This window comes from Ranitomeya variabilis, chromosome 5, assembly GCF_051348905.1.
Source record: "Ranitomeya variabilis isolate aRanVar5 chromosome 5, aRanVar5.hap1, whole genome shotgun sequence".
NCBI lineage: Eukaryota > Metazoa > Chordata > Amphibia > Anura > Dendrobatidae > Ranitomeya > Ranitomeya variabilis.
In genome coordinates, this window is record NC_135236.1 from 377,053,899 (window position 1) to 377,066,651 (window position 12,753).

Sequence of the window (12,753 nt, forward strand, 5' to 3'; positions counted from 1 at the left end):
TCTCTTCATTTCTTGCTCCTCCTTCTATTATTTACAAATGTGCCTTGCATTACATTTAAGAAGGACTACTGTATATTTCATTAAATCTTATTGTTTATTTATACTCACATTTATGCTGAATTTCAAACTAATCTGATGTTTGCTTATTTTCAAGAATAGATAGATGACCCCTGCTCTATACTGACATAATATAAATATATTTTGTTTATATAAACTCAGTTTAGGTCACAAACTCTGCAACAAGTATTGTAAAGTGCTTACCTTTGTAAACTGTACAAATTCCAAAAGTTCTCGCTTCTCCTCACAGCTTGCCTCCATACTTTTATTTAATGAGATATATATAAGGGCATCTTTTCCTTAAAACAGGAATAAAAAAATGTTAAAATAATGCTGATAATAATGATAATATATAATAATATAATATAATAATAAATAATAATAAAACTAGTGCATGTTGTAAAAGATATCCGTATATAAGACAACTATGCCACTCACCTATGCATTATTAGTAAGAACTAGGGTTGAGCGACTTTTATTTTTATAGGATCAGGTCGGGTTTCATGAAACCTGACTTTCTCAAAAGTCGGGTCGAGTGAAATCGGCCGATCCTATAAAAAAGTCGGGGTCGGGGTCGGCCGAAACACGAAACCCAATGCAGTGCAATGGGATACTATGGTTCCCAGGGTCTGAAGGAGAGGAAACTCTCCTTCAGGCCCTGGGATCCATATTAATGTGTAAAATAAAGAATCAAAATAAAAAATATTGATATACTCACCCTCGGACGCACCTTGGTACTAACCGGCAGCCTTCCTTCCTAAGAATGAGCGCGTGAATGACCTGCGGTGACGTCGCGGCTTGTGATTGGTCGTGAGCGGTCACATGGGCAGTCACGCGACCAATCACAAGCTGCGACGTCATCTAAGGTCCTTCACGCGCTCATTCTTAGGAAGGAAGGCTGCCGGAAAGAAGCAGGGCACGTCCGAGGGTGAGTATATTCCTATTAGGTATATACTCACCCTCGGACGCGCCCTGCTTCTTTCCGGCAGCCTTCCTTCCTAAGAATGAGCGCGTTAAGGACCTTAGATGACGTCGTGGCTTGTGATTGGTCGCGTGACCGCCCATGTGACCGCTCACGACCAATCACAAGCCGCGACGTCACCGCAGGTCATTCACGCGCTCATTCTTAGGAAGGAAGGCTGCCGGTTAGTACCAGGGCGCGTCCGAGGGTGAGTATATCAATATTTTTTATTTTGATTCTTTATTTAACACTTAAATATGGATTCCGATACCGATTCCCGATATCGCAAACATATCGGAACTCGGTATCGGAATTCCGATACCAGATTCAGAAGATCGCCGACCTCATGGCCGACCCCACACAGGGGTCGGGTTTCATGAAACCCGACTTTGCCAAAAGTCGTCGACTTCTGAAAATGGCCGACCCGTTTCGCTCAACCCTAGTGAGAACTGATGTGTATACACCATAATACACACATACACGTAAAGTGGGGAAAATAAGTATTAGACACACTGCCGATTTTGCAAGTTTTACCACCTACAAAGAATGAAGAGGTTTCTATTTTTTATTATAGATACACTTCAACTGTGAGAGACAGAATATTAACACACACTGCAGCAGGGATTTTGCCCTACTCCTCCATACAGATCTTCTCCAGATCTTTCAGGTTTTCAGGCTGTCTTTGGGCAACATTGAGTTTCAGCTCCCTCCAAAGATTTTCTATTAGATTCAGCTCTGGAGACTGGCTAGGCCACTCCAGGACTTTCAAATGCTTCTTACGGAGCCACTCCATAGTTGCCCTGGTTGAGCGTTTCAGGTCATTGTCATGGTGGAAGACCCAGCCACAATTCATTTTCAATGCTCTTACTGAGGAAAGTAGGTTGTTGGCCAAAATCTTGCAATACATGACCTCATCCATTCTCCCTTCAATACAGTGCAGCCTTTCTTTCCCCTTTTGCAGAAAAGCACCCCAAAGTATGGTTTCCCCCACCATACTTCACAGTTGGGACAGTGTTCTTGGGGTTGTACTAATCCTTCTTCTTCATCCAAAAAAAGTGGAGTTGATTACAAAAAGTTCTATTTTGGTCTAATCTGACCACATGACAGTCTCCCATGCCTCCTCTTGATCATCCAGATGGTCATTGGCGAACGTCAAATGGGCCTGGACAGGTGCTGGTGTGAGATGGGGGACCTTGCATGCCATGCAGTATTTTACTCCATGACGGCATAGTGTGTTACTAAAGGTAATATTTGTGGTCCCAACTCTCTTCAGGTCATTGACCAGATCCTCCCATGTAGTTTTAGGCTGATTCCTGACCTTTCTCAGAATCATCTGTACCCCACAATGCAAGATCTTGCATGGAGCCACAGAGCCTTCCATCACATCTGAGGGATATCACGGATTTATTGAACAAGTTGGATGGCATTAGTGTTGAACCAGGTACCATCTTGGTATCAATAGATGTAGAGGCGTTGTATTCAAGTATACCTCACGAGCAAGGCCTAATGGCAGCCAGATACTTTCTGAGCCCTAGGGGAAGCCATTTAACATCACACAATGAGTTCGTCCTGGAATTCTTACAATTTGTTCTAGGGCACAACTTCTTCCTCTTTGGGGGGAGGTACTATCACCAGCTCAGGGGTACAGCTATGGGGAGCCCTTGTGCCCCCACCTATGCCAATTGGCTCCTGGGCTTGTGGGAGGATACTGTGGTATTTAAGGACGGGGATGTCATCTGGGGGCCCAATATTCAATTTTGGGGCCGATATATAGGTGACATCCTCGTCCTTTGGACGGGGAGTGCAGAAGAGTTTATCACCTTTGTCTAATATCTCAATGTGAACAATTTGGGTCTAAAATTTACATATGAGATAGGGGGGAACAAAATTGCTTTCCTTGATGTATCCATTACCATACAGTCGGATGGCTCTCTGAAGACATCTATATTTCAGAAACCCACGGTGACTAACAGCCTATTGAGGTGGGAGAGCCATCATCCGGCCCCCCAAAGATGGGGTGTCCCTAAAGAGCAGTTCCTTTGATTGAGAAGGAACTGCTCAGGGACAGCAGATTTCTGTGAGAAGGCACATGATCTCACCCAGAGATTCAAAGATCGTGGGTACCCCGGACCGGTAATTAAAAGAGCGTATCACAATGCGCTAAGGACTGATAGGACATCTCTTCTGACACCAAAAAAAGTACAGGACTCGGATACACTCACTAGATTAATACGCACCTTTGATGACCAAAATCCCAAAATGATGCACATTCTTAAAAAACATTTGAATGTCCTGAGAACTGACTCTGACAAAGTTAAGTGGATTACACCAAGACCCTCAGTGACATTTAGGATGGGGAAGTCTGTCTAGGTGTGGACATTGCAGTTACTGTCGTTATGTTATGCCATCCAGCACATTTACCCGTACAGTGACCAATAGAACCTATAACAATAAACAGTTTGCTAACTGTAAGACTGTGGGAGTTATCTACCTCTGCACATGTACCTGTCCACTAAACTATATTGGCAAGACCAAAAGGCAGTTTAAAGTTCGGAATGGCGAGCATCTTGGTGATGTGCGGAATAAGAGAGATACACCATTGGCCCGTCATGTAAATATGCGACATGAAGGGGAAACCGGGTCTATTGCTTTCAGGACGATCGAAGTGGTGGAACCATCGGTTCGTCAAGGTGATTGGGATAAAAAAAATCTTTCAGAGAGAAACGAGGTGGATATTTTGGATGGACACGGTCCACCCAAAGGGGCTCAATGAGCAGTTGACGTTCTCGAGTTTCATCTAGCTGTAACAGTGAAGTCATTTCCCATGCGAGGAAACAATATAGCCTGGTGTGTATATTATTCTATGTATATGAATATCCGGGGGATCGCTTTGCCCTTGGATTGTAACATCCTTAAAGGTAGTGGGAGACTGGTATGTATATCTAATGACCATTGTGTTGCATTAAACCCTTTTGTTGCTGCATTTAGTGTGAATGTGGTGCAGCAACACTTCCACTGCTCTATGTATGTTCTATCATCTTTCCCCATCTCCTATGTCATCTGTATCTTTCAGAAATATACTTATTGTGCTAGTCATATAGAGGTAGCCCTGAGAAGGAGATACTCTAATTACCAACGTAAGGGTAATATAACTACTGGTTACATACCTAGGCGTGATTTTGTTTGATTTGATCATGTGGGTAATATGTAAATCTTTATAATATGAAACATTTGTTGGAGCATTGTATTTTACTTAATATCTAGGATGGCACTAATTTGATATAGAGTGATTTCATATAGCATAACGCCAGCTAGTGGTTTATAGTATTGGCTATAGGAGCAGTGCACTTGCGCACCAACGAAGCGGATATGATGTCAATGGAGCACATTTGCGCTCCACGAGCGGATGATTACACTGCGGCTGCACGGCATATGGGCATGATGTGGAGCGCATATGCGTTCCACAGAGCGGATGCAGCATCATCAGGAGCGCGGTGCCATTTCCTGGCTTAGTGCGGCACATGCAGCATGGAGCCCACACGTAAGAACGCCAAGGGATGTTAATCAGGTGGGTGGAGATTATATGTCCCAGTATATAAGGAAGTGGATATGGGGGATTTATAGCACAGATTCTGGTAGATAGGAGAATGGTTCCTGTCTGAAGCTCGGCAGCCTATTAAGGACGGTTGGAGTCATTTCTAAGTCCCCTGATGAACCCCCAGGGAAGGATGTACGGGGGAGAAACGCATCGGGACAGTGAGAGCTGGTGTATCGGCACAGCTATTTAACCCTAGAACGCATACCCATAGAAATCTACACATTCACCCACCTAGGGCCTTTTAGGCCTGTTTACAATTATCATGGAATAACTCAAATAAAAATACTTTTCAAAGTTTATTGCAAAGTAAGGATGCATTCCCACTAGCGCAGGGGTCCACCAGGACGGGATTCCGTAATGGATCTGACCTCCTGGCGACCCCAGCTAAGGCTGGCGGACGCATACCTGGGGCCTCGCAGGCCTACCAGGTTACTTGTTTTCTATTTTCTGTAAAATTACTTTAGTTAGAACTTTGAAACTCTAGGTAACTCTCAGGTATATAGTTGTTAGTAATTTCCAGTTGTTCATATATTTTTATGTTATAGGCATTTCGGCATAACAACCTTTTTTTGGGACTACCCCATATTCACGCACCTGGGGCCTTTTAGGCCTGTGTGCAAATGACACGGAATAACTCAAATAAAAATACTTTTCAAAATTTATTTTACAATTGCAAGGTATGGATGCATTCCAACTAGCGCTGGGGTCCGCCAGGAGGGGATCCGTAATGGATCTGACCTCCTGGTGACCCCTGCTAAGGCTGGCGGAATCCTGGAGTTACCAGGAGGTCAGATCCATTATGGATCCCCTTCTGGCGAACCCCAGCGCTACTGGGAACACAGCCTAAGATGTGTATATTTCAAAACATAATTATGTGCATAAAACAACAAAAAAGTAAATAAACGGGCACGCCAAATATAGGCATTCTATATGCAATTTTTTTATGAAAACATTTTTTGGTTGTAGCAAACTTGTTGCAGGAATATTTATTTGGAACTTTACATATTCCCCCGACAATTCTCGCATATTATTTTTTCGGCTGAATGTTCCTTGCATACATTTTGTCCGCAAGTAGAACAGAAACACTCCGATTTTCTTTCCTTCCTTGCTGGACAAATATAGCAGCGCTTTCTTTTTTTTTCTCTTTGCTCTGGATGTTCCAGAAAGCGTATTCCACATCGGATCATTGCCTCCGTAATTTGCCTTGATAAGCATATCATGCTGCTTCTCTCCATCATAGTAGGCATCAAAAGTTCATAACAAAGTTCTGTCAAAAATAGACGTCTCTTGTCTTTCCTGTTGGCATGGAATTCTGGATTAGTTTGACAATAAACAATGTAGCTATTGAGGGCTGACACATCAAGGATATTGGAAAATAGGGAATGCAGAATCCACACTCTTCCCAGCAATAGCAGCAATAGCAGAGTCATAAAAGTTCTTCCCCAGCAACAATACAGACAAAAAGACTGAGTATCACTTGTAAACCTAGTACAGGCCTAAAAGGCCCCAGGTGCGTGAATATGGGGTAGTCCCAATAAAAGGTTGTTATACCGAAATGTCTGTAACATAAAAATATATGAATAACTGGAAATTACTAACAACTAGGAATGAGCGACTTTCATTTTTTTAAGATCGAGTCGGGTTTTGCGAAACCCGACTTTGTCCAAAGTCGAGTGAAGTCGGCCGATTATCGCGAAAAGTCGGGGATCGACCGAAACATGAAACCCAATGCAAATCAATGGGGAAGCATAGTCGGCAGTGAGTGGCCAGGAAAACACCTACAGTGCCCATTTTAATGCCAAAAACATCCATTCTTGTTTCTGAAGCTTGTCAATCTTAATAAACTTTATAATAATAGTTGGGCATTGGAAATTGGGGGTCATTTGGCAAAAGTTGGGGGGGTAGGGCTGCTTCAAGGTTTTAGTGGGCCCAGGAAACGTGGACTACGTCACGGCGGTGGAGCAGTGAGAGGTATTTCAACTTTGCAAGTGCTGTGATCCTGAGCAAGCAGGGAGGCCCACTCGTTCGCATTGGCACTGGCACAGGGCCCCTCAAAGTACGGTGGTGTGTTTGCACGGCGGGGGCGCCTCCCACAGGCAGTGACACTTTTGCGTACTCTGAGGGGCCCTGTGCCTGTGACGTCGCCAACGAGTATGCCCCCCTACCTGTTGAAGAAACCTGCACTTTCATCTGCACCTTCCTCTTTGTCCCTGTGTAAGTTGGTATAGTATGCGGGAAGGGGAACCTGACTTTCAGCAGGGTCAGATTGTGGCTGTGTAGCGTGCAAGGGGAATGTAGTGGTCTGGGTCAAAGTACCACAAGACTCATCTAGCACCGGCTGGGCAATGGGCAGGATGAGGTGGAAACACTGATATAGGCACAAATAATAAAGTGGGTAAAATGCAGGTCAAAATTGGTAACAGGACTAACAAGGTGGCATTGCTTAGTTCAGTGGAGTAGAAAACCCAGGAGCGGCAGACAGACACCATTAGTAGGGCCGAACCACACTAGTAGGACCTATGCAGTTTAATATTACAAATGAAGGCCGAAAGCCTGAAGATTAAAGGTCAGGAAAATAACACAGGACAACACCAAGGTGCGGCACACACCGTTACTAGGCCCAACCAAAGTAGTAGGCCAACTGCAGTTAAATTATTTAAAATGTAAGCCGAAAGCCTGAACATTGAAGGTCGGGACAACAAAACAGGAGAAAACCCAGTAGCGTCAGACACCGTTTTAAGGGCCCAACCACACATTTTAAAAACAACTACTTAACGAGAGCTTTAAGATTGAAGCTCAGCTTTATACAGTGGAGGACAACACCATGGAGCGGCAGACACCGTTAGTAGGCCCCAACCACCAATTTTTACCAACAGATACTTAATGAGAGCCAGAAGGTTGAAGCTCAGATTTAGACAGTGGAGGACAACACCAGGGAGCGGCAGACACCGTTAGTAGGCCCCAACCACCAATTTTTACCAACAGATACTTAATGAGAGCCAGAAGGTTGAAGCTCAGATTTAGACAGTGGAGGACAACACCAGGGAGCGGCAGACACCGTTAGTAGGCCCAAACCACCAATTTTTACCAACAGATACTTAATGAGAGCCAGAAGGTTGAAGCTCAGATTTAGACAGTGGAGGACAACACCAGGGAGCGGCAGACACCATTAGTAGGCCCCAACCACCAATTTTTACCAACAGATACTTAATGAGAGCCAGAAGGTTGAAGCTCAGATTTAGACAGTGGAGGACAACACCAGGGAGCGGCAGACACCGTTAGTAGGCCCCAACCACCAATTTTTACCAACAGATACTTAATGAGAGCCAGAAGGTTGAAGCTCAGATTTAGACAGTGGAGGACAACACCAGGGAGCGGCAGACACCGTTAGTAGGCCCCAACCACCAATTTTTACCAACAGATACTTAATGAGAGCCAGAAGGTTGAAGCTCAGATTTAGACAGTGGAGGACAACACCAGGGAGCGGCAGACACCGTTAGTAGGCCCCAACCACCAATTTTTACCAACAGATACTTAATGAGAGCCAGAAGGTTGAAGCTCAGACAAGGAAACCTGGAGGAGAACACCAAGGAGGAGGAGAACACCCAGGAGCGGCAGACATCACTAGTAGGCCCCAACCAAACTAGTAGCCCAAATGCAGTTTCCTATTTTTTGAAAAAGCCCGAAAACCTGAATTGAGGACAATTTTAATTAGGGACTGCAGACAGACTTAGTAGGCTGTCCCCTGTGGACCATGCATCCACCACATTAACCCATTGCGCCGTAATGGCCACTTAACCTTCCGTGGCCATGCCTACAGGTCCATGCGTCTGTTGTCAGGTGCACCTTTGTACTCACAGATTGCCAGAGTGCATGGACAATGCGGTCTTTTACATGCTGGTGGAGGGTTGGGATGGCTTTTCTCGCAAAAGAAGTGTCGACTGGTTAGCTTGTAGCGTGGTACAGCGTAGTCCATCATGACTTTATTAATATTAAATAAAATATATAAATAGGCTCTATGAACTTTTAAATAGGTTCCAGGGGTACACGGGCAGCATTGGTGTGGTCAGCGGAGGAGGATTGCAAGGAGGGACCGCAGACAGGCTTACTAGGCCTAAAATAAATAAAAATAGGCTCAAGGCACTTAGAGTTATCTCGCAGGGGTACACAGGCAGCATTGTTGTGGTCAGCGGAGGAGGATTGGAAGGGGTGACCGCAGACAGGCTTACTGGGCCTAAAATAAATAAAAATAGGCTCTATGCAGTTTTAAATAGGTCACATGGGTGCACAGGCAGCATTGGTGTGGTCAGCGGAGGATGATTGCAAGGAGTGTCTGACACAGTTAGTACTCCCAAAAAATAAATAGATGTTAAGGTCTCGCAAAACAACAAAACAAAAAAACAAAAGTGTGGCATACTTAGGTACAGGGGTGGGCTCATCTGCTGAGTTTCTGACATAGTAATTTGGCAGTAAGTATTTCCTGGTGTCAATATAGGACACTGACCCAGACTATTTTAACTAGCATCATAGATGTCAACAAATTGATATTGTCAGTGCCAGGCATTGAATGATGTCAGCGCATAGACTAAACATTGGTGGAGCTGTGAGAGATAATTTTGCACGTAGTAGAGCACAGTTTGAGCTGGGGGGGGGTGAGCTCTCTTGTGGCCGGCGGTACCGTCCCAGGGCCCCTCATGTTACAACGGCGTGTCTGACGTTGGGTGCGCGCCACCACCGCCAGAGACACTTTATTGTACTATGAGGGACCCAGTGGCAGTGCCGTCGACCAAAAGCGGGCACACCCACCTCTTCAGACAAACGGCACTCTAACGGGTGCTTGCGCCAAGTGGCGAGACCACGGCCCCGTGGGGGGAGTTTTGCCATTGAGGGAGGTGTAAACATGTCGTATGCTGGACAAACAGCTGCTGCAAATTAAGAGATTGGAACACTCAGTAAAGGTACCTTCACACGAAACGACTTTGTAACGATATCGCTAGCGATCCGTGACGTTGCAGCGTCCTGGCTAGCGATATCGTTTAGTTTGACACGCAGCAGCGATCAGGATCCTGCTGTGATGTCGCTGAATAAAGTTCAGAACTTTATTTGGTCGTCCGATCGCCGTGTATTGTTGTGTTTGACAGCAAAAGCAACGATACCAGCGATATTTTACACTGGTGACCAGGGTAAACATCGGGTTACTAAGCGCAGGGCCGCGCTTAGTAACCCGATGTTTACCCTGGTTACCAGTGTAAAATGTAAAAAAAACAAACAGTACATACTTACATTCGCATCCCCCGCCGTCTGCTTCCCACACTGACTGAGCGCCGCAAAGTGAAAGTGAAAGCACAGCAGTGACGTCACCGCTGTGCCCTGCTACTGCCGGCGCTCAGTCAGTCAGTCAGTGCAGGAAGCGGACGCCGGGGGACGCGAATGTAAGTATGTACTGTTTGTTTTTTTTACATTTTACGCTGGTAACCAGGGTAAACATCGGGTTACTAAGCGCGGCCCTGCGCTTAGCAACCCGATGTTTACCCTGGTTACCCAGGGACCTCGGCATCGTTGGTCGCTGGAGAGCGGTCTGTGTGACAGCTCTCCAGCGACCACACAGCGACGCTGCAGCGATCGGCATCGTTGTCGCTATCGCTGCAGCGTCGTTTCGTGTGAAGGTACCTTAAGACCAGTCCACAAGCAAGACCTTTTTATAGGAAAGCTAGGTGTCAGCCGGGAAAGGTGGGGCAAAATAATTTGAAATCCAGGAGTGGTTCATTTTAATGAAGGTTAGATCATCCACATTTTGGGTAGCCAGACGAGTCCTTTTTTCGGTTAATATTGAACCAGCAGCACTGAATACTCTTTCTGATAGCACACTAGCTGCTGGGCAAGCAAGCTCCTGCAATGCATATTCTGCCAATTCAGGCCAGGTGTCTAATTTGGATGCCCAGTAATCAAATGGGAATGACGGTTGAGGGAGAACATCGATAAGGGATGAAAAATAGTTAGTAACCATACTGGACAAATGTTGTCTCCTGTCACTTTGAATAGATGCTGCAGTACCTGTCCTGTCTGCGGTCATTGCGAAATCACTCCACAACCTGGTCAGAAAACCCCTCTGTCCAACGCCACTTCTGATTTGTGCACCTCTAACACCTCTGCCCTGTAGCCCCCTGCAGCTCGTGTGAGAACCATCACCGGCGCTGTGTGCTGGGAATGCCTGAATCAAACGGTCTACAAGAGTTGCTTGTTTGGTTGCTAATATTTGTTCGAGGTTCTCATGTGGCATAATATTTTGCAATTTGCCTTTATAGCGAGGGTCAAGGATGCAGGCCAACCAGTAATCGTCATCAGTCATCATTTTAATAATGCGTGTGTCCCTTTTGAGGATACGTAAGGCATAATCCGCCATGTGGGCCAAAGTTCCAGTTGTCAAATCTGCGGTTGTGCTGGTTTGAGGGGCAGTTACAGGCAAATCTACGTCACTTGTCTCCCTTAAAAAACCAGAACCCGGCCTTGCAACGCCACTAATTTCTGTTGGCCCAGGAGAAGCTTCCTCATTAAAAAAGTACTCATCCCCATCATCCTCCTCGTCCTCCTCATCCTCTTCGCCCGCTACCGCGTCCTCTACACGGCCCTGACCAGACAATGGCTGACTGTCATCAAGGCTTTCCTCTTCCTCGGCTGCAGACACCTGCTCCTTTATGTGCGTCAAACTTTGCATCAGCAGACGCATTAGGGGGATGCTCATGCTTATTATGGCGTTGTCTGCACTAACCAGCCGTGTGCATTCCTCAAAACACTGAAGGACTTGACACAGGTCTTGTAGCTTCGACCACTGCACACCTGACAACTCCATGTCTGCCATCTAACTGCCTGCCCGTGTATCCTCCCACAAATACATAACAGCACGCCTCTGTTCGCACAGTCTCTGAAGCATGTGCAGTGTGGAGTTCCACCTTGTTGCAACGTCGATGATTAGGCGATGCTGGGGAAGGTTCAAAGACCGCTGATAGTTCTGCATATGGCTGGAGTGTACGGGCGAACGGCGGATATGCGAGCAAAGTCTGCGCACTTTGAGGAGCAGGTCGGGTAACCCCGGATAACTTTTCAGGAAGCACTGCACCACCAGGTTTAAGGTGTGAGCCAGGCAAGGAATGTGTTTCAGTTGGGAAAGGGCTATGGCAGCCATGAAATTCCTTCCGTTATCACTCACTACCTTGCCTGCCTCAAGATGTACAGTGCCCAGCCATGACTGAGTTTCTTTCTGCAAGAACTCGGACAGAACTTCCGCGGTGTGTCTGTTGTCGCCCAAACACTTCATTGCCAATACAGCCTGCTGACGCTTGCCACTAGCTGTCCCATAATGGCACACCTGGTGTGCAACAGTGGCAGCTGCGGATGGAGTAAATGTGTGACTGCGGTCTGTGGACGAGCTCTCGCTTCTGCAGGAGGACGAGGAAGAGGAGGAGGGGGGCGAACGCCTACAGCCAACTGTTTCCTTGACCGTGGGGTAGGCAGAACTGTCCCAATATTGCTGTCCTCTGTGGACCCTGCATCCACCACATTCACCCAGTGTGCCGTGATGGACATGTAACGTCCCTGGCCATGCCTACTGGTCCATGCATCTGTTGTCAGGTGCACCTTTGTAGTCACAGACTGCCTGAGTGCATGGACGATGCGGTCTTTAACATGCTGTTGGAGGGCTGGGATGGCTTTTCTAGAAAAGAAGTGTCGACTGGGTAGCTCGTAGCGTGGTACAGCATAGTCCATCAGCGCTTTGAAAGCTTCGCTTTCAACTAACCGGTAGGGCATCATCTCTAATGAGATTAGTCTAGCAATGTGGGCGTTCAAACCCTGTGTACGCGGATGCGAGGATGAGTACTTCCTTTTCCTAACAAGAGTCTCATGTAGGGTGAGCTGGACTGGAGAGCTGGAGATCGTGGAACTAGCGGTGGTGCCAGTGGACATGGCAGACTGAGAGAGGGTTGGAGATGGTATTCTTGCCGGTGCCCTACATGCAGTGTTTCCTACTACGAACCTGGTGATTCCCTGACTGCTTTGGCCTGAAGACAAAAGCTGCACAGATACTGCAGGTGGTGCGGGAAATGGTGGGCTTACAGTGAGGGAAGGGATGCAGCGTTGC

At 46.4% G+C, this 12,753-nt stretch overlaps 1 protein-coding gene across 1 annotated transcript in view; it reads right to left on the bottom strand.

Moving 5' to 3' along the window:
- The window catches only part of CPED1 (cadherin like and PC-esterase domain containing 1), a 644,735-nt gene that overhangs the window by 538,712 nt on the left and 93,270 nt on the right, over nucleotides 1-12,753 (bottom strand). Inside the window, exon 3 of the mRNA XM_077264976.1 lies at nucleotides 262-356. Within this exon, the coding sequence (XP_077121091.1) occupies nucleotides 262-356 (95 nt within the window). The remainder of the gene's footprint in view (nucleotides 1-261; nucleotides 357-12,753) is intronic.